Here is a 21061-nt window from a genome sequence, read left to right on the forward strand (position 1 = left end):
TTGTGCAATGCGTGTCCTGGCACTAGGGCTACGTCTAGACTGGCCCCAAATTCCGGAAAAGGGATGCAAATCAGGTAAGTCAGCATAGGGAAATCCGCGGGGGATTTAAATATCCCCCACGGATTTAAATAAACATGGCCGCCGCTTTTTTTCCGGCTTGGGGAAAAGCCGGAAAAAAGCATCTAGACTGGCGCGATCCTCCGGAATAAGGTAGGAATAAGAGATCCTCCGGAAAAGGGCTTTATTCCGGAGGATCGTGCCAGTCTAGATGCTTTTTTCCGGCTTTTCCCCAAGCCAGAAAAAAAGCGGCGGACATGTTTATTTAAATCCGCGGGGGATATTTAAATCTCCCGCGGATTTCCCTATGCTGACTTACCTGATTTGCATCCCTTTTCCGGAATTTGTGGCCAGTCTAGACGTAGCCTATGTGTATTGATCGTAATAGCTAATGCTCAAAATCATTCCAGTAGCGGGAGGTTACTGGTTTTTGCAATTCCACCTGTGTTTCTATTCTAGCACTGGCGGTGGGTTTTGAACTTTGATTTGTACCTGGGAGTTTTGTTTTACTTTTTTGTTTTGTCTTTTCATAGCACAAGTTTTATTCTGTTGGGTGTGTTACGACCAGCTCTGTGTTCTCGGGGATGAGGGCACAGTATTTCAGGCCCATACTCAGGGGATGCAAAGAGTGTAACCCCCTCCCCCCCGCCCCATGATCTCCCAAGTAAGCATGAGGACAGCGATTCTGGATGGGCAGGGAAAGGCATTGCCCCAGCCGCCCTCCCCTGTGCTTCCGCTGGCTGAGGGAAGGCTGGGGCTGATTGCCTTACCCCCAGGCGAGGCTGGGAGTGGGGCTGGGCTCCTTTATATGGAAATAAATCCACATTTACCAAAAAAAAAAACAGCTCCCCCCTCCCCCCCCCCGCCAAGAAATTCCTACCTACAGGCCTGGCCCTGAGGCCGTCAGAGGAGAGCTTGTTCAGCCCTTGCTCAGCCATGGGGCTGTGCAGCCAGCCATGCAGCCTTCCAAGGGGGCTCTCCCTAGCTGGGGGAGGCCTGGTTGTATTGCTGCCCCACAGGCACACGCAGATGGGGCTAAGCCAAGTCTCTGCTGCAGCTGTCCCTCCGGCCAACCCATCAGGGGCTGGGAACCCCAGCCCAAGGGCTATGCCCCAGGCTGCCAACAGGCAGCGACAAGTCAGGGCTTCTACAATCACCCACCCGTCTGCCAGACTCTGCCCCAGAGCTGCTGCCCCCTCCAGCCCAGCTCTGCCATTGTTCACGGAGAGCTCTGGCGGGACCAGTCACAGGCTGTGGCCCCATCCATCTCACTAGGTGACAGCTGGTGGGTAGGAAGGTGGAAAATTTCAGCCTTGCCAAGTGATTGGCCTGGTCAGTGGTGGGGGCTCACACCCCAGCGACTGTCACACCCGTCGCCAGCAGGTGTTTGTTCCCCTGGCTGTTTGCAGACGCCGGCATCTCAGAAGCGGATCAACTCCGGCTGGTGAACGGCTCGAGTCGCTGCGTCGGGAGAGTCGAGGTGCTGCACAACCAGCACTGGGGGACCGTGTGCGATGACAGCTGGGATTTAACCGATGCCACAGTCGTGTGCCGGCAGCTGGGCTGCGGGACGGCGCTATCAGCCCCACGTGGGGCTCACTTTGGACGAGGATCTGACCCCATCTGGCTGGACGACCTTCGCTGCACGGGGACAGAGGCTGCCCTCTCGGATTGCAGGGCTCGGCCTTGGGGAGACAACAACTGTAACCACGGAGAAGACGCCGGGGTTGTGTGCTCAGGTAACCCTCCTCCGTCACAGTACTGTTTTCAGGGAATTATCCACAATGATTCCAAGGTCTCTTTCTTAAGTGGTAACAGCTAATTTAGATCCCATCATTTCTCTATGTTTAGTTGGGATTATATTCTTCATGTGCAATACTTTGCGCTTGTCAACACTGAATTCCAGCTGCCCTTGTGTTGCCCAATCTCCCAGTTTTGTGAGATCCCATTGTAACTCTTTGCAGTCAGCTTTGGACTTAACTATTTTGAGTAATTTGGTAGTGTCTGCAAATGTTGCCACCTCACTATTTACCCTTTTTCCAAGAACATTTATAAGCTTAACTGTACTAGTCCAAATGCAAATCTGAGCAGCACAACACTCATGGTTACTCTTTTCCCCTCCTATCTTTTTATTGGAGTACCTGGCAATGTTTTCACGATGCTCTAACAATCCTTCAATTACTGGAATGCCCCAGGCTTTAGTTATTCTTAATCACCTGCCTCCCTCTTTTTACAACAAACTCCCTGCCCCAAAGGCAAAGCTGCAAGCAGCTCAAACTCTGTTGCATTTAAGAACTTCTTTGGAGCCAGGGAATGCAGCTTTAAGCAGACCTCAAGTATGAAATCCAGGGGTTCAAACTCTCGTACCCCTAAATAGTGCCCTTGCACACCATGCACCCTCACCTTCTGCTGCCCCCTGCCCTGGTACAGTGACCCCTGCTGATGGCTCTGCTGAGCAGCAGGCGGCTCTCAGACGCTCAGGAACCTCCCTGTGTTTGTTCCCCTGGCTGTTTGCAGGCGCCAGCATCTCAGAAGCGGATCAACTCCGGCTGGTGAACGGCTCGAGTCGCTGCAACGGGAGAGTCGAGGTGCTGCACAACCAGCAGTGGGGGACCGTGTGTGATGACAGCTGGGACTTAACCGATGCCACAGTCGTGTGCCGGCAGCTGGGCTGCGGGACGGCGATATCAGCCCCACGTGGGTCTTACTTTGGACGAGGATCTGACCCCATCTGGCTGGATGACCTTCGCTGCACGGGGACAGAGGCTGCCCTCTCGGATTGCAGGGCTCGGCCGTGGGGGGACAACAACTGTAACCACGGAGAAGATGCCGGGGTTGTGTGCTCAGGTGACCCTCCTCCGTCACACACGGCGGTGCTGCAGGGAGCGGGAGGAGGTCTGGGGGGGGGGTGCTCTCCCCTTGTATTCCATGTTGACCCCAACGCCCGAGCACAGAATTACAGCCTGACTGCATGGACCCTCCCGGGCGCTGATCCCTCTGCCCCCCCCCAGCACAGTGGGTACTGGGTAACCCTCGATCCCCTTGGTGGGATTTGGGTCAAATGGCACCTGCAGCTGCTCAGGGCAGTAGAAACCTGGCTCCTGTCAGGTGTCGGGCTCCCACTCCCATCACAGTGATTGTGATCTCAGCTAATTAGCCTGCATCGGTGACATCCCCCAGAGCTGTGGCCGGAGACAGGGTTCTTCCTCCCTTCCTCTCCTACCCGGCCCCCGTGTTATCAGCTGCCATGTCCCCCCAGAGGTGGCCGTGTGGTAGCAGTGGGCAGTGGCACACACCAGCAGGAGGTGCTGTGTTCCCCACTGTCTCTAGGGATCACGCCCAGGATCCTCCCTGAGTGTCTGTTCCCTTGGGTCATTAGCAGACTTCCCGTTGCCTGAAGTGGCTCCGAGCCGGCTGGCTGATGGCCCCAGTCGCTGCGCTGGGAGAGTCGAGGTGTTTCATGGCCTGCAGTGGGGGACCGTGTGTGATGACGACTGGGACTTAACTGATGCTGGAGTCGTGTGCAGGCAGCTGGGCTGCGGGACGGCGCTGGCAGCCCCCCACGGGGCTCACTTTGGGAGAGGCTCTGACCCCATCTGGCTGGACGACGTTCAGTGCACAGGAGCCGAAGTTGCCCTCTCCAAATGCAGAGCCCGGCCGTGGGGAGATGGTAACTGTCAACATGGAGAAGACGCTGGTGCGGTGTGCTCAGGTAACCCTCCTCCCTGGCGTCAGGCCGGGCGCTGCAGGGAGCGGGCTGGGAGCTTTCAGCGCTGACCCGGCTCTGCTGTCCGGCCAGCGCTGAGCCCTGTGCCCCAGGGTGGTGCTGAGGGGCCGCGCTGCAGGGAACCAGTTGGCGGGACAGGAAGTGCTGCTTTTGGCATTCCCCCCTCCTCACAGTTCCAAGGGGGGGCTCTCTTCCCTCGCTGGCAGGGCTGGCCCCAGTGTGGTGCTCCAAGGCCTGTGTGCCTCAGGAAGCAGTTCCCCTGGATGTCAGGGTCACCATTTCTCCGTGGGTCACAACTGAGAACAGTGGGGACTGGTGAGGGGACACACAGGCTACCAGCCATGTGACCTCATCCCAGCCCCCTCCGCAGGCTGGAGTGGGGTCCTGAGGCCTTTGTCCTCGCTGAGGTGACAAGATGGTGTTTCTGGTCACATGCCTGATTTTGCTGGGTCAGGGTAGAAGCTGTGTCTACACTGTAAAGTATAAAAGTGTGGTGTCTCTCCCCGTGCTTCCGGTAACCCACCTCTATCTCCCCTGTCTGCCTTTGCTGCATCTTTAGTAACAGTTTTACCAGCCCCCTGCCCCAAGCTTCGGCGCTAGGCCGCTCCTAGGAATTGTTTGCTCCCGGTACATTACAATGACTTGTTATTGGGGTGGCCTCTTTCTGACCTGAGCAGTTAGCTAACGGTCATGCCAAGTGGGTTGTTTCTGTTCGGAGAGACTGATTGAAATTGCTGCAGCTAAGCAGGCAAACGTGATCCTGTGAAGTATAACGGGGAATAGCAAGTTAGAGGCGGGAGAGAGTTTGGGCACTCAGTTGTGTAGCTTAAGTCGAAATAGTTTATTTTGACTTTTGGCGCTGTCTACACAGCAGGAAGTCCGAGTAAGAGTGTTCTTCCTCCGGCTTCCCTGCCTCCTCGGAAAACGAGGGTTACAGTCTGAGTAAGAAGTCCTCCAGCTCGACATTATTTCGACATTATGTTGAGATAACTGCTTGTTGTGTAGACACAGTCTATGTTATTTTGGAATATCGTCAGTTATTCCTAAATAATGCTGCTCCGTAGACATAGTCTTATGAACATTGCTGGATTCCTGCAGCACAGTCCTGGTTATTTACAAAGCAAGTACAAAGTCCTGTCTCTCTGAACAGAGCCGAAATCAAACAGCAGGTGAGAGTTTCTTTGCTCATAGTTCAAAGTCTCTTTCAGCCCATCCTGACCCCAAAACTCTTAGCATTTTCAGGTCACGTGATCAGTGATTCTCTGGCCGCATTTGGGCTTCTTTGCTCCTTCTCTGCAGCCTTCTGTATGTTTCTGCTGCCTCTTTCTCTCTCCTACACATGCACAGGCACACCCACACACACCCCCACCAATCAGTGTCACACCCAGCCTCTGTGTTTACTGAGTCCCAGGGAAACCCCTCTGGCCACAGGGCTCCCTTTCTCACAAGCTTTGCCTGCATCACACTGGCTGATCAGTGCTCGAGCCCTGAAAGAACGAAGTGGCAGGGCCCCGGTGCAGAGGCCTAGGAAAGCTCTGGAGTGGAGTTCTGGGGTGTCCCAGCAGGACGTGAGATGCACTGAAACGTGCTGAACAGCACAAACCCCAGCTCCAGCACACACAGGCAGGCCTGGGCCACGGCATCTTCCTGCAGTACAGGACCCAGCCGGCAAGTTCAGACTCAGATACAGATCTGGCGCCATCTGGCGACATTGGCGCAGCCTGCACCGATCACTAGAGCATCCCCTCCCCACCAGTTACAGAAGCAGCATTCCAGGAGCCCAGGCGCCCTGCCAGCCACATGAGTTTCCTTGTCACTCCGCCTGGGCGAGGCTGGTCCTCAGCCCTGGAGCCATCGGCCGTAGCTGGACGTAGGTTATTGGCGAGGGGAGTTCAGGGCTCGTCGTATCCCCTCGGCGAGGCCCATCCGCCGTGGAGAGGCGTCTGGGGAAGGCGGCCGTGTTGTGCAGTCGGCTGCATGCTCTGGCCTGTGCTATTAGCAAGGATCAGTGGTTCAGCTTCCACTGACCATGTGAAGCCCCCACAAAAGGAGGAAGTTCAGGATGCTTGTTCCAGTTGTGCAGCCACATGTGTCCTTCTAGCCCAGGCGGCCGCTCCTCTGCCCAGCCAGCTCAGCTCTGGCCGGCCCCTTCTGGCTTCTCTTTCCTCCCACTCTGCAGTGTTGCCCCGCCCAGGCCACTGGGACAAGGCCAGGGCTAAGCTGCACAGTCGCTGGGGTGTAACTGGGAAACACCCACCCCCGAGGGAGGGATCTCAGCTCTCCCCTGACAGGGCTGTGTTGGCAGGAGAGCGTCTCCTGTGGGCGTGGCTGCTGCCTCTCACAGAGACGGGGCTCGTGAGGTGGCAGGAGAGCTCTCGCCTGGCTCAGAGCAGCGGTTTGCAGTCTGTGCTCCCCCAGTTCTTCTTTTGCTGTCTTGGGCAGGTTCCTCTGAGCGGCTGGGCTCTGCTGCAGACCCGTTGCACAGCGCAGAGAGCTCCCTTGTTGCTCCTCTGATCGCTGACCTCACAAAGACCAGGGCCTGGCTGTAGAAGCATCGGCCCAGCCCCGCAGGGTGCTGTTGCTCACATGCTGCAGGAGTGGCCCTTGGGCATAGCTGGGTCAGAGGGAGCTGCTTTACCAGACTACAGACTCCTCCCCTTTTCTGGGTTGCCTTTGTGTAGCCTACAGTGACCAGGCCGAGTGAAGAAGGAAGCAAACGGGTGTTGGCAGGGGTCTCCTAGGCTATGTCTACACTGGCGGATCTTGTGCAAGAACAGCTTGCACAAGGGTTCTTGTGCAAGAAGTCTTGTGCAAGAAAACGTCCACACTGCCCTGTGCGAGCTGTGCTTTTGCACAAGAGCATCCATGGCAGTGTGGATGCTCTCTTGCCCAAGAAAGCTCTGATGGCCATTTTAGCCATAGGGCTTTCTTGCGCAAGAAATCCCAGCCAGGCAGCCACACTGCCCTCTTGTGCAAGAGCTATGCAAGAGGGCTTACGCCTGTTAAAAAAGGGCATAGCTCTTGTGCAAGAAGCCCTCTCTCACCATGCTGCACTGGAAATCTTCTTGCGCCAGAGTGAGTGGGCAGTGTGGATGTTTTCTGGAAGAACAGCCATTCCTGTGCAATAACCCACCAGTGTAGGCATAGCCCTAGGGTTGCCCTGTCCGCCCAGCCTTGGGGAAGCTCATGGTTTCTGCTCAGGCTGCTGGCAGGAAGTAGGGCTCAAACCCACAGCTCCAGAGGCTCCTGGGTGCTTATCCACTAGGCCAGTGGACCCAACACGGTGCCTGCGGGCGCCATGGCGCCTGCCGGGGCATTTGTGTGCACCCGCCGACAACCTGGGCCGGCCCCGCCCCCGGCGCGCGGCGCACTGGAGGCACCGGCCCCAGGCGCGCGACACGCACCGGCGCCTGGTGCGCGGCACTCGGGTGGCCCCAGCCCCTGGGCACATGCGGGCGCACAGCGCCGGTGCCGGCCCCAGGCGCGTGGCTCGGGCGGTGGCGCCGGCCCCGGGTCCACGGCACAAGGCGCTCAGGCGGCCCCGGCCCTGGCCCTGGGGCACATGCTGGCACCGGGTGCAAGGGCATCCCTACCCTTGGCGTGCCCCAGGACACGCGGCCCCACCCCCCGGGCACCTGGCGTGTGAGTGGCCCCACCCCCCGGGCGCCCGTCGCATGAGTGGCCCCACCCCCCAGGCGCCCATCGCATGAGTGGCCCCACCCCCCGGGCGCCCGTCGCATGAATGGCCCCATCCCCCGGGCGCCCGTCGCATGAGTGGCCCCACCCCCCGGGCGCCTGGCGCATGAGTGGCCCCACCCCCCGGGCGCCTGGCACGTGAGTGGCCCCACCCCCTGGGCGCCCGTCGCATGAGTGGCCCCACCCCCCGGGCGCCCGTCACATGAGTGGCCCCACCCCCCGGGCGCCTGGCACGTGAGTGGCCCCACCCCCTGGGCGCCTGTCGCATGAGTGGCCCCACCCCCTGGGCGCCTGTCGCGTGAGTGGCCCCACCCCCCGGGCGCCCGGCGCGTGAGTGGCCCCACCCCCCGGGCGCCCGGCGCGTGAGTGGCCCCACCCCCCGGGGGCCCGTCGCGTGAGTGGCCCCACCTCTGGCACCCAGGAGCCTCTAAAGGTTGGGGACCACTGCACTAGGCCACTGGAAGACCCGACCCGACCCACCCTCTGGCCTCCCTTCAGTCCCACATTACAAGGCATGTGCCTCGTTTAAACAGAAAGTTGCCTGTCCCGAACTGAGCCAGTGCAGGAGCCTTATATCCCCTATTTCAGGGATCGGCACCTTTGGCTCCCAGCGCACCGGGGGAAGCCGCTGCTGGGCCGTGAGGCGCATTGTTCACCTTGAGCGTCTGCAGGAACGGTCCCTGCAGCTCCCCCTGGCCGGGGTTCGCTCTTCCCAGGCAATGGGAGCTCTGGGGCCCGGACCTGCCAATGCTCAAGGTGAATAAAGCATTCGCGCCTCGCCAGCGGCTTCCCCTGCCGGGCTGGGAGCCAGTGACTGCGGATCCCTGCCCTACTTCAACTGCAGGGGGCAGTGCTCACCGACGCACCTGCCCCCTCCCCTGCTGGCCCTTCAGAGCTGTGCAGGGAAAGCAGACGGGGCCTGCCTAGGGGCTGGGGCGGAGGGCAAGTGGAAAGATGTGTAGTGAATACTGCCCCCTGCTGGACAGGCACCCTGCTGACTCCTGCCCTCCAGTGTGATCCCTTTCCCTGCACAGGCGCCGTCTGGCAGGGCAAGCGGCTGGAGCCCGGGTCAGGGAGGGGCTCTGTCTGGCACGGGGGGGGGGATGCTCTCCTGGGGTGCAGCCTCCCCGCTCCCAGAGGCTCTGCCAACTACCCCAGCAGGGAGCAGAGCCCTGCGACAGGCAAAGCCCAGCCACGGCAGCCTCCGGCTCGGCTGCTGGTGCCCACACAAAACCTGCACACGAGCTGCAGCGGCTGCTGGCCCCACACCTGAGGCCCTGGGGTCTCTGCAGCATCCAGATCTGGAGAGAGAGAGACTCCTTAGGATGTGTGGGGTGTGGAGACAGGACTTGCCCCAGAGGCTCAAGTCAAGACTGCGCCCATCTGAGGTCTGGCCTGTAATTTTTAAATACAATGTTGGCAACCTCATCGTAGCTCCTGCATCCCTTCCTTGCCTGTTCTCACGCCCTGCTGCAGCCTGGACCCACCACAGCCCCTGTCTCAGGGCCTTCTGTGCACGTAGCCTCTTCTCCATCCACTCGGCCGCTAGCTCTGAACAGCTTCTGGCTAGGTGGGAGGGCCTGCTTGGCTGTTTCCTTCCCCTTTTCCCCTCTCTGGAAAGTGCTCTGTGGCCTGCTGGGCTCCTCTTCGATCCCATCCCTAATGCCCTGTAGAGATGACGCTCTCAGAAGTCCCCTTGAAGCTGTCACTTGGTGTGCTGACCATGCCACTGAGCCCACCTACCTGCTCTCTGGGGCGCCCCACCACCCCATCCTGCTGGGTTAGAGGCACTGGTCTTCCCCAGCCAAGGCACAGAGGGGGGTAACAACACCCCCCACCTCACAGAGCTACACAGACACGAAACCAGCTCAGCTCTGGGAGGGCTCAGCTGTAGGGCCTTGACAACCTCCAAAAGGGACCAAGTCAATGTCCTATGCTGTATAAAAGTCTGACACGGAGAAAACTCCTAAGGCTCGTGCTCTTCCTGAAAGAGGGAGGCACAGCTGTGGCTCTCCACCCTTCCCGGTGACCGTTGTTTGGCTCTGATAAAACAAAAGGGGTTTTATTCCGTGTAAAAGGTAGGGTGTAAGCGATTGCAAGTGAAAACAGACAGATCACAGTAAGTTACTAGGGCAGCTCTCTCCAACCTTGCTAAATTCAATCCAAGATCTAGCTCAAACCCAATACCCTTGTCCCGCCTCCTTTGTGTCCCTTCTCTGAGGCCCCGCCCACGCTCACTCCGTCCACCCTACCTCCCCCATCCTCCCTCCCTGTCACCAGGCAGGGACAGAGGGTTGGGGTGCAGGCTCTGGTCTTGCATGAAAGGATTTGGAGTGCGAAACGGGCTCTGAACAAAGTCCTGTTTCACTCAGCAGCAGCCTGCAGGTTTTTGACTCGGTTTCCAGAATCCGTCTCTCCCGCCAGCCCTGTGGCTCACGGCCCAATGTCACTAGTCACCCGATACACAGGAACCTCCCTGAGTGTTTGATCCCTTGGGCATCTGCAGGTGCAGTCATCCCAGAAGTGGCTGTGCTCCGGCTGATGAACGGCCCCAGTCGCTGCGCCGGGAGAGTCGAGGTGCTGCACAACCGGCAGTGGGGAACCGTGTGTGACAGCGGCTGGGACTTACAGAGTGCTGCAGTCGTGTGCCGGCAGCTGGGCTGCGGGAAGGTGCTAGCAGCCCCACACGGGGCTTACTTTGGGACAGGAAATAACCGCATCTGGCTGGATGGGGTTCGGTGCACAGGGGCAGAAACTGCCCTCTCTGAATGCAAGGCTCGGCCATGGGGAACGCATGACTGTGACCTTGGACAGGATGCCAGCGTTGTGTGCTCAGGTAACACACAGGATGGTGGGAGTCGGTGCCGCTGGAAGTGGGATGGGGGCTCTGCACAGTGGTGTGGGGGGGGGGGCGTTTTGGAGTTTGTGTGTAATTGTCTCTGTGCCTGTTTGTGGCAGTGTCTGTGTGGGGTGTGTGAAGGGGTGTGCGTGTGGCAATTTAGAAATGTTTCCGTGGCCGAGTGTATCTGTGTGTGTCAATGAGAAGTCGACTATACGATTAACCATAAGCCCAGGCTTACCGGTTAATCTGAAACAGAGGCAGCAGGAGCAGGGGGAAGCAGGAGCTGGTGGTGGGAGGAGCCATCTTACAAGCCAGTTCCCCCCAGCCCCGGCTCCGTGGAGCCACCTGCTCTCCCGCTCTGCTGCCTCTATTAGGGCAGCAGCAAATGTGGGGCAGGGAAGGCTGTCGCAGAGCATCCTCTGTCCGCAGTGGGCCCAAGCTCCCCACGGACAGAGGCTGCTGTACATCCCGCAGATCATCCTCTGTCCGTAGTGGGCCCAAGCTCCCCACGGACAGAGGCTGCTGTACATCCCGCAGATCATCCTCTGTCCGTAGTGGGCCCAAGCTCCCCACGGACAGAGGCTGCTGTACATCCTGCAGATCATCCTCTGTCCACAGTGGGCCCAAGCTCCCCATGGACAGAGGCTGCTGTACATCCCGCAGATCATCCTCTGTCCGCAGTGGGCCCAAGCTCCCCACGGACAGAGGCTGCTGTACATCCCGCAGATCATCCTCTGTCCGCAGTGGGCCCAAGCTCCCCACGGACAGAGGCTGCTGTACATCCCGCAGAGCAGCCTCTGTCCACGGGGAGCTCGGACCCCCTGTAGACAGGGGCTGCTGCCGGACCAGCCTCTGTCCACGGTGACCCACTACGGACAGAGGCTGCTTCACAACAGCCTTCCCCACCCCAGCAGCAGCCTCTCTTTGTGGGGAGCTCAGACCCTCGTGGGGGCTGCAGGGGAGTGGGGCTGGGAGCTGCTGGCCCCACCCCCGGTAGCTATTGAATAGTCGTGTACCGATAAGATTTCGTGTAGTGACACGACTATTCAGTTACACAATCTCTAACATCCCTAGTGGCAGTGTGTGAGCTTAAGGAAATGTGTGGGTGTGCACAGGGACATGTAGGTGTGCAGGGGACTGTGTGTGGTGCTGTGTGCAGGGTGCAGAGTGTTTGTGTGCCTATGCACAAAGATGTGTGATCTAGAAATGGCCCCCCACCCCCATGTGCCGTGCTGTGTCTCACGCCCTGTGCTTTGTGTTTCAGATCAGGGCCAGCTGCAGCTGCGGCTGGCAAGCGGCACAGGCCCCTGCTCCGGGCGAGTGGAGGTGCTGACTAACGACACCTGGGGCACCGTGTGTGACGCTGGCTGGGGCCTGCCGCAGGCGGGGGTGGTGTGCAAGCAGCTGGGCTGCGGCGCGGCGCTGTCAGCCCCGGGGTCCGCTCAGTTTGGCCCCGGGGTTGGCGACGTCTGGCTGGAGGGCGTGAACTGCTCAGGCCTGGAGTCTCTTATCTCTGAGTGTCAGCTGAGGCGGCTGGGCCCTGGACTCTGCAGCCGTGGCTCCGAGGCCAGCGTGGTGTGTGCCGGGCAGGCCGGTGAGTGGCCAGCACTCAGTGCCCATGTTCCTGCAGACCTGGGGGGGGGCGACACCCCGGCCATGCCAGAGAGAGGCCGGTGTCCCGCGGGCAGTGCCAGGCCTCCTGCCCACCACACGGAGCTTACTGGCTCCAGCAGCCCTGCTCAGCCAGTGGCTCCATGCCTGGGTCTCTGAGCAGCCTCCTCCACCCCGGGGCTCCCTCTCCCTGCAGGCAGATCCTGAGCTGAGGGGAAGAGTCTGGGGTGGGGGTGTAGCGAGCCAGAGGGCCTGGGGAAGGAATCCCATCTCTGTCCCCTACACTCCTTGGGCTGGGGCTGGTCCCCAAGGGCAGCAGCCAGAGCTCCCCCAGCCCCGCATGGGCACCCTGTATTCAGGCTGGTGTCTGAACTGGGAGCCTCCGCTCTACACACCGCCCTCCTCCTTGGGGTCTGGCCGGGAACAGGATCAGCCAGCTCAGGTCCTGAGGAGAGGGAGTCAGTCCTGTGTGGGGTTGCACAGGGAGGTGGCCTCGGGGGAAGAAAGAGGGCAGGGGTGGGAGCCAGTTGCAGGGACTTGTGGGACGGGGACAGAGTCGGACCCAGAGGGGGCATGGGACAGGCGATGGATTCAGCCTTGGCAGGGGGCTGTGGAGGGGAGGGAGTCGGTCTCAGAGGCGGGGTCAGCCCGTGGCTGTGGCAGGCCCACGGGGGGTACGGCTCACGGCCTGGCTCTCTCCCCAGACCCCAGGTTGCTCTACTCCCTGCTCCTCAGCCTGGCTGCCCTCGTGGTGCTGATCTGTGGGGCCCTGCTCTGCTGGCGGATGCGGCGGGACAGAGCTGCCAGGAGCACCCTGGGTAAGAGCCTGCCCCCGAGTGCTGCAAGGCGGGAAACCCGCAGGGGAGGGGCGGGGGCTGGGACGAGGGCAGCTGCCCTGACTCAAGAGTCCAGCCCCACCCGGAGCCCAGCACCCCTGAACTGCTGCCCCTGTGCCCTGTCCACGCCCTGCGCTGCTGCCCTACCCGGGGCCCTGCTGCTTTCACAGGGAGTGGGGATGTGAACAGGGAACCGTACCTGGGAGCAGCCCCCCACCCACAACCCGCCGCAGGCAGAGGGTTCTCCAGCTCCAGGGGGTCAGGAGACGCCCACCCCCCAAAACGTGAGGGGCTGGCAGTGTCAGCCCTGTGCTCATGTCCTGGCCTGTGGGTGCCTGTCCCTATGGCCCTGCCCTGGGGTGGGCTCCCCCTCACACGGCGCCCTGGCACCTGGGGGAGAGGGTCGAGGGCAAAGGTCACTGGCTTTGGCTCGTCACCCCGTATTCCTGCTTGCAGGCCACGTGCACCTGGAGGAGCTGGGGGCTCCAGGGACCCCGCCCCGGCCCCAGAGATTGGCAAAGCTGGAGCCCCCCGAAGAGCCCGACAGTGAGATGACCCAGCTGGTGAGGGAGGACGTGGTGCTGTGAGAGCTGCATGCCAGCCGGGCCGGGCTGGCTCAGGCTGCAGCAAGACCGGCCGGTGGGATCCTGCACAGAGCAGCCTGATCTGGCAGCTGCCTGGGCTGTGGGATGCTGATGGACACGTCCTGGGCTGGGGCTGCTGGTTGGGGGTCTCAGCTCCCCCTGTGGCACCATCCCCCCCCCCCCCCAGCTGCCTTGGAAGGCTCCCTGCTCTGTCGCACCCCCACCCCTGAGCAGCCTGTGCAGGCCGAGCAGACAGCGAGTGTGCACCATGCAAACCATTGTTAGGTGCCCAGGGACAGCCAGCTCCTCCCCACCCAGCAACCAGCCCCTCCATGCCAACGAGCTATGGGGTGAGATGGATTATGGGTGTCTGTGCCCAATGTACCGGGTCCCATCTGTGCCCAGAGTGCCAGGCCTGATGTACCAGCCCCTGTCTGTCTGGGCCCAGTGTTTTTCCGTTAAAAGCATTTGCGGAACAGAGCGTCTAGATTGGCCTGGACGCTTTTCCGCAAAAGCACTTTTTGCAGAAAAGCATCCGTGCCAATCTAGATGCGGTTTTGCGCAAGAAAGCCCCGATCGCCATTTTCGCCATCGGGACTTTTTTGCGCAAAACAGTTTTTAGCTGTCTACACTGGCCCTCTTGCGCAAGAGGGCTTGTTCCTGAGCAGGAGCAGCATAGTATTTCCGCAAGAACACTGACAATCGTACATGAGATCGTCAGTGTTCTTCCGCAAATTCAAGCGGCCAGTGTAGACAGCTGGTGACTGCTTTTGCGAAAAAACTTGCCAGTCTAGACGCAGCCTCTCTGTTTGGCAAAGGCACCTGAAGTGAGAAACTGAAAAATAAAGTCAGGATAGGGCATTGGTGGTAAGGGCCACTTAGAGGTTCCAGTCTTTCCTCTGACCCTCAAGAAGTCACAAAGCTATGGCCTTAGTCTCTTCAAAAAAATACCTTTTTAATTGTAAAAATCATCAGGTATGCGTTTTGTACCACACCTTCCATTAGATCTTTCTTTACCATTTACAAGTGACAAGTCCTCAGGGCAGCTTTTGTTCCCTTGTGTTTTTGCTTTATAGTCTGGTCATCACTTCATGTAGGCAAAATTAGAAAAGGAAAGGCTATTTAACAGGGTTTTTTCTTCAGAGACAAAACAATGCTAAAATCGTTATTTAATTTGTATCATAAGGATGATAAATATTTAGTTGTGGCAATGAAATACACTTGGCATTTTAAGCTGTAAAATGTCTACATTATTTTTTAAAATTGATGATTGTCTCGCTTTTAGTCACTTTTGTTCAGCTCTAATTCTATTTACTGTTAATCGTTTTGTTGCAAACGTTAACTGTTTTGTACAGAGAGGAGTGGATGTGGGAAACATGTTTCTTCGGATAACAAGGTTAAGGGGGGGCAACTTTTATCTCCCTCCTTCATGCAGGTACAAACATATCACTGCTCTTTTTAAACATTTTTTTATTGTAAAACTGCTCTGTAAATGATGGGGGAAACATGCTCCTTTAAATGTGCTTCATGCTTATCTCTCTCCTTACAAGTTACTCATTTCTTCATGCTGAGGCTGCTGGCTTTTAAAACTTCACTTTTTATTGAAACACACGTGTAAATGTGGGTTATCTGGAGTGACCTTTCCACCTGTGCTTTGAATAGTCAGAAAGTCTTAAGTTAAATTATTCTTTTGCTGACAGTAGGAGGGGGATATGTTTCTTCAGATAACAAGGATGAGAAAAGTCAATCTGTCCCCATTCATGCAGTTACAGAAATATTGCTTCTCTTTTTAAATGTTTATTGTAAATGTTAGGGGGCTTATATTGACCCCCAAGTCTTCATACTTTATAGATGATATCCTGTAAATTGGTGTTTAAATATTTAAATTAAAAGTCCTTACAGCTAAAGTTAATATGGTCTAAGTTCCAATAAATATCAAAGGCTATAGAGTACATTATTTTAGGTAAATGAAATAAGGGAAATTGGTAGGTTTATGCTTCGCTTTCATGAGGGGCTTTCTACCCTTTTTAAAGACAAATGCTAAAGCTTTTGGATAAAAAGAGGTCATTTAATTCCTGGTATCATATGCAAAAGAAATAAGGATGTCTGCTAAATTTACAAACATTTGGGAAATAATTTGGGAAAACAGAACACACTAGCACAACGTTCCCCTCGACAAACACAAAAAGTTCGAAATGCTAAACGGAGGCACAACCAGAAACAGGACATAAACTCAAAATGGGGCATGGAAACCTAACTGCACATGGCAATGAATGCTATTGGGGGGGTTAACTACTCAGGCTGTGTGAAAGGGATGACACATCCATCCCTAGGGGTAGAATGAGGACAGGGCAGCATGGAACATGGAACATCTCTATGGGACTCTCGGGTCTCACCTGACCTTGTTCCCTACATGTCCAGGAGGATGGAGTTATCAATCCATTGTGGGTGCTTGCTGTGGGGAATGTGTCTTATTATTCCAAAGCTACTGAGACAACAGATGTGAGAACAGCTGCATTCAGGTCACTGTGGAATGGTGCGCATGAAAGAAATTGCACAAAGCTATTTTTTGGGGCCTGGCTTGGACGGTGCCGTTGAAGAGAAGGCAAAAGCTTGTATTTCATGCCAGAATGTGAGGAACGCACCTCAGCTGGCACCTCTACACCCATAGGACTGGCCTGATAAATCGTGGCAACGTATTCACGTTGATTTTACTGGCCCATTTGAAGGCAGCATGTTCTTGGTGGTAGTAGATGCCCATTGCAAATGGCCAGAAGTCTCTATAATGCCGTCCACTGCTGCTGAGAGTACTAACCGAAAACTACAGGGACTCTTTTGTCGTTTTGGTCTTCCAAAACAACTTGCGAGTGACAACAGTCCACAGTTTTCGAGGAGTAACATTAGTTCGAACCAAGGACTTTGGTTCGAACTTCCGCTTCTCGGTGCGCACTTCCTGGTTCGAATCAGCTGTGATTCGGACTAGCGGCCAGGCGAGATCTTGCTAATGAAGTGTGGGATATTTTAATCCCTGCTTCATTAGCAATTTCGGTCACCTGCATTTGCAACCCTAGTCCGAACTAGGGAGCAAATGTAGACGTACCCTATAACGAGTCTGCATGGCGTGTGGTGCTGCCATCAGAGCCTTGCTCTAGCCCCTCCCCTGGAGCCTGATGGACTCAGTCCAGCCAGCAGCTGCCGAAGGCGAAGGAGAGGTGCAGAGTGTCTGGGATTTCCCAGCCTGTCTGGACTCCACCAGTTGGACTTGTGACCAGACGCTTGCAAACAAACAGACACAGCAGATGTAGAACAATAAGTCTTCTGCCTCTGTGAAGGGTTTACAGTAGGAAAACTTCTTTCCAAGCTGCTACAGTGAAACCAAAATGGACCCAAATTTTCCTTTGCCCTGGTGTTAGAGAGGAAAGATCGATTTGATGTTCACCAGTAATAGCACAGGCCCAAGGTGAGGTTGCAGACTGTATCTTAGGGAGCAGGCTGAGCAGAGAGAGTCAGGGTGTCTCTAAACTACATGCCTCCATAGACAGCCATGTAGATTAGGCAGGACGACAAAGGGAAATGAAGCGGCGATTTAAATAATCGCCGCTTCGTTTAAATAAAAATGGCCGCCGCGCTGTGCCGATCAGCTGTTTGTCAGCACAGTGCGGCAGTCTAGACGGGGATCTGCCGACCCCAGCACCCTTCGTTGGCAGATCCCAGCCTCCTAGCTCCACAGCTTATTTTCATTGGAGGGTAGACTGCAGGTCTGTGGTGTGGTGAGGCTGTATCATGTGCAGGCTTCCTTTTGTAAAGTCATGCCCTGTGCATACCCTCTCCTGGCAGACACACACACAATACAACTTCCCCACTGCTAGGGTTGCCAGGTGTCCAGTTCTGAACCGGACGGTCCGGTATTTGAGGGTTCTGTCTGGGAAACAAATTGAGAAAATACCAAATTTTCTAATTAGGTAAGTTTTATTATTATTACGAGTATCAGTACGTAGTTGCGTACTACCTGGCTGGTAGACATGCTCACGCGGCGTAAGCGTGTCTACCAGCCAAAGGCAGTTCACAACTACGCGAGGGGGCGGGGCCAGAGCAGGAGGGAGTCCCCAGGGCCGGACTCACTCACGCTTCGCCAGGACCGTGCGCTGGATGGGCAGCGCCCTGGGATCTCCATGCGCCCAGGCCAGTCCTGCTCCCCGGCGGCTAATTCTCTCCACCCGCTCCTCCCCCCAGCCAGGCCCGCTGCCCCCGATCCCTCCTCCGGCCAGCCCTGCTTCCCGCTGGCCGGTCGTCCCCCCCCGATCCCTCCTAGCAAGCCCCGCTGCCCCCAACCCTGCCCCCTAGGCCAGCCCTGGTTCCTGCCGGCCGGTTCCCACCCCCCCTCCCGGCCAGCCCCGCTCCCCTCCCGGCTGGTCCCCTCCCCATCTTTGATCAAGTGTGTCCAGTATTTTTTTGAGGTCACCTGGTGACCCTACCCACTGCCCAAGGTGCACACTTATTTCTGAGCAGGGACACTGTCCCCCCGCTGGTTGCAAACCAGAACCCCCAAGAACTGCCATGCTCTCATGGAAAACAAAACCACTGCAACTGCCTTATCAAGACTCTCTGAATTCATGACACAAGTCCCACAGCCTGCAGATCCCGTATCCCACCTCAGCAAACACTGACATCATGGTGACCACGATCCCCACCCCCATCTCTCGCCAAGCTTCACTCAGGAATTTCCTAAGGGGACACACACACACACCCAGCTGGAGTCTGCAGAGTCAGACCCTCTTGTGTTGCCCAGTGGCCTAGAACAGCGTGGCTTTAATATGCAAATTAAGTGTTGTGGCTTGCTCGGGACTCTGCTGCCCCCTCCTGGAGAGTGAGGGTTACTGAGTGGCTGCCCGCTCATTAATAGAACCCTGTTGGTCTCTGCCTCCCCCTGTTGGAGAGCCAGGGAGTTACCGAGTGACGTACCAGCTCGTTGCTATAAGCGGGTTCTCTGCCGCCCCCTGCTGGAGCACGAGGGGAGGCAGGAGCGTGGCAATGCCTTACTTGCAGCTCACCAAGAATGTGTCAGTCAGACGTGACTCTCAGCCGGCAGGTAGAACAGAAAGTTTATTCGTTGAACAGGACACAGCGTAGCACAGACTGGTTGTTACAGGAACTGGGCGCTTTCAGTACAATCATCTTGGGAAGAGGGGTGTCCAGAGCCAGGCCCCCCAAGCCAGCTAGATTCCCCTCTCCCTAAACCAGCAGAAAACTAATTTACACCCCCAGCAACTGGTCTCAGCCCTCTAGGCATCCCCACCTCCTCCTTTGTCCTGCTTCCTGGGCCCAAGGTGTTGTGTCTTCACTGGCTGCATTTTCCCCTAGGATCAGGTGACAGGAGGCCTGGGCCATTCCCGACATATCTTCCCTCAGGTGTCCTCAGCCAAAGATCCCATCCCCGCTGGGCACTGCACACACAGTCACTACAGACCAGCACAGGACAGTAGGCATCACATACACCGTAACAAAGCAAACAGCGGATACAATCCCCTTTCCATCCCATCTCTCCCCGCACGAGAACGAACTGAGCAGGGTCTCCCGGCCAGTGGCCTGGGGAAGTTCAGACCCCTCTCTCCATGCCAGAGCATCAGCCAGGACTCAGCACTGTCCTCAACACAGACCACCTCCATGTCACAGTCCTGCAGGAGCAGCTTCCAACTCAGCAGCTCGGTGCTGGGCCCTTTGCGTTGTGGTGGAGACCCTGGAGCTGTCTGGCTGCTCCCAACTGGGACAGGATCCAGCTCCGTGGGGGAATCATTCTCTTGCAGGTAAGCCATTAGCTGTGTTTTGCTGAGCCCTCCGATCTTCGTCCCTCTCCCCTTGCACGGCTCTACAATATCCCTCCCCAGGAGATGGGTATCGGGCGTATCCCAGCTGTTCCCAGGCCCGTTCTCCACGGTTCCTAGGGAGAACCCTTCAGTGTGTCAGACTCCTTAGGCATCATAATCCCCCGGGGGTTAGAGTGTAGACCCCTCCACCTCCTGGGCTCACTCCCCACGGTCCACAGGAGGACCCTGCGATGCAGGGAGATTTTGTCCAGTCTTGTAGTTCGCTGTATTCACTGTGGTTGTGCATTCTCTGGCTGCTTTATGGCGCTGCCCTGTAGTGACTATGTCAGCAAGGGATGGGATCTCTGAGGGAGGACTCCTGGGGGAAGGCACACAGGGAATGGCCCAGGCCAGCCTGACACCTGAACTAGGTGGAGGATGAGTCAGCTGACACCTTGGCCCCCACCTCCCAAAGGGAACAAAGGGAGAGGCAGGACTGACACCAGGCTGGGAACTAGGGACTGGTTTTAGGATGAGAGGAGGAAGGGGGGAAGAGGTCCCTGCTCCCCAAGAGGAATGGCACTGAAGGCTCTTGGTTCCTGTGTTAACAACAATCCCATGCACGCCTGGCTCTTGCAAGCCCCCCTTCTTTCTCCTGCCCCCCGTTGCTTACTGCCGGATGCTCCACCCGTGCAGTGCAGTCCATCCCACTACCACCGTCATGGAGGGTGGGGGAGTCACCAGGCCCTGCGCCCCCATCCGCAGCCAGACGGGACTCTCAGCCGGCAGGTAGAACAGGAGGTTTATTGGTTGACGGGGACACAGCGTAGCCCAGACTGGCTGTTACAGGAACCAGGAGCGTTCAGTACAATCCGTCTTGGCAATCGGGCTCAGAGCCAAGGTTCTGGGCCTCTGTTTGGCCCCCCAAGCCAGCTAGACCCCCTTCTCTCTAAGCCAGCTGAAAACTAACACCCCCCCAGCAACTGGCCACTGCCCTCTAGGCAACCCTGCTCCCTCCTTTGTCCTGCTTCAGGGAGGCCCAAGGTGTTGTCTCTGTCACTGGTTGCACTTTCCCCTAGGATCAGGTGACAGGAGGCCTGGGCCATTCCCTATGTGCCTTCCCTCAGGAGTTCTCTCCCAAAGATCCCATTCCCGCTGGGCACTGCATGCGCACGCACGCACGCACAGAGTCACTACAGAGCAGCACAGGACAGCAGAACCACATACAACACAACAAAGCAACCAGAGTGAATACACAACCAGAGTGAATACAGTCCCCACGATGTCACAGGGGCCTTGATCTGTTTTCCTCTGACAGGCTCAGCCCCACCTGGAGCAGCCATTCACCAGCTGTGACTAGGTGGCAGGATCTGTCCAACAGCTGATCCCACCCCTTAATTCCTAACCCTGCCCCCCCAGGATACAGCTCCCCCTGCTGGCTGCTGAACAGCTCTCCCAGTTAAACGTGCAACTGCCCCAGAATGTCCAAGACTCCTTGGTGATCCCCCCCCCCCCCCCCCCAGTGCACAGGGCATGAATCTTACTCACACGCAAGCCCCAATGCACCAAGAGGGGCCCCTGAAACGCCTCCGCTCTGCACAGGGGTCCGTCTGGGCCACTGGTCAGCCATGGAGCACTGACAGGATCCTGTCTGAGGATGGATAGGCCCCACGCTGAGCCCTGCACCAGCCCAGGACATGTGCCAGGTGCTGTGCAGGCCCCAAGCCAGGTAGCGATTCATGGTTTGATTTAATCACGCGTTAACTGCAATTAATTGGCAGCCCTCTTATGTATCTTACTGTCTTTGAAATAAATGCTCTGAACAGCAGCCTGCCCGCCTAGGCTTGACTGTCACCAGCCACCCCAGGCACTGCAAGACAGTTCAGCAGCCTTAGCTCCATGTC

The 21061-nt window shown here is 57.3% G+C and overlaps 1 protein-coding gene across 1 annotated transcript in view; it reads left to right on the forward strand.

Annotated features, from left to right (window-relative positions):
- LOC102457460 (scavenger receptor cysteine-rich domain-containing protein DMBT1-like) overlaps positions 1-15265 on the forward strand; it is a 71333-nt gene extending 56068 nt beyond the window's left edge. The window contains exons 11-17 of the mRNA XM_075914358.2: positions 1467-1796; positions 2575-2904; positions 3437-3769; positions 9987-10316; positions 11587-11916; positions 12638-12751; positions 13226-15265. Of these exons, the coding sequence (XP_075770473.2) occupies positions 1467-1796; positions 2575-2904; positions 3437-3769; positions 9987-10316; positions 11587-11916; positions 12638-12751; positions 13226-13356 (1898 nt within the window). The 3' untranslated portion in view covers positions 13357-15265. The remainder of the gene's footprint in view (positions 1-1466; positions 1797-2574; positions 2905-3436; positions 3770-9986; positions 10317-11586; positions 11917-12637; positions 12752-13225) is intronic.
- Positions 15266-21061: the final 5796 nt, after the last annotated feature.

This window comes from Pelodiscus sinensis, chromosome 18 (assembly GCF_052426305.1).
Source record: "Pelodiscus sinensis isolate ZL-2025 chromosome 18, ASM5242630v1, whole genome shotgun sequence".
NCBI classification, from domain to species: Eukaryota; Metazoa; Chordata; order Testudines; family Trionychidae; genus Pelodiscus; species Pelodiscus sinensis.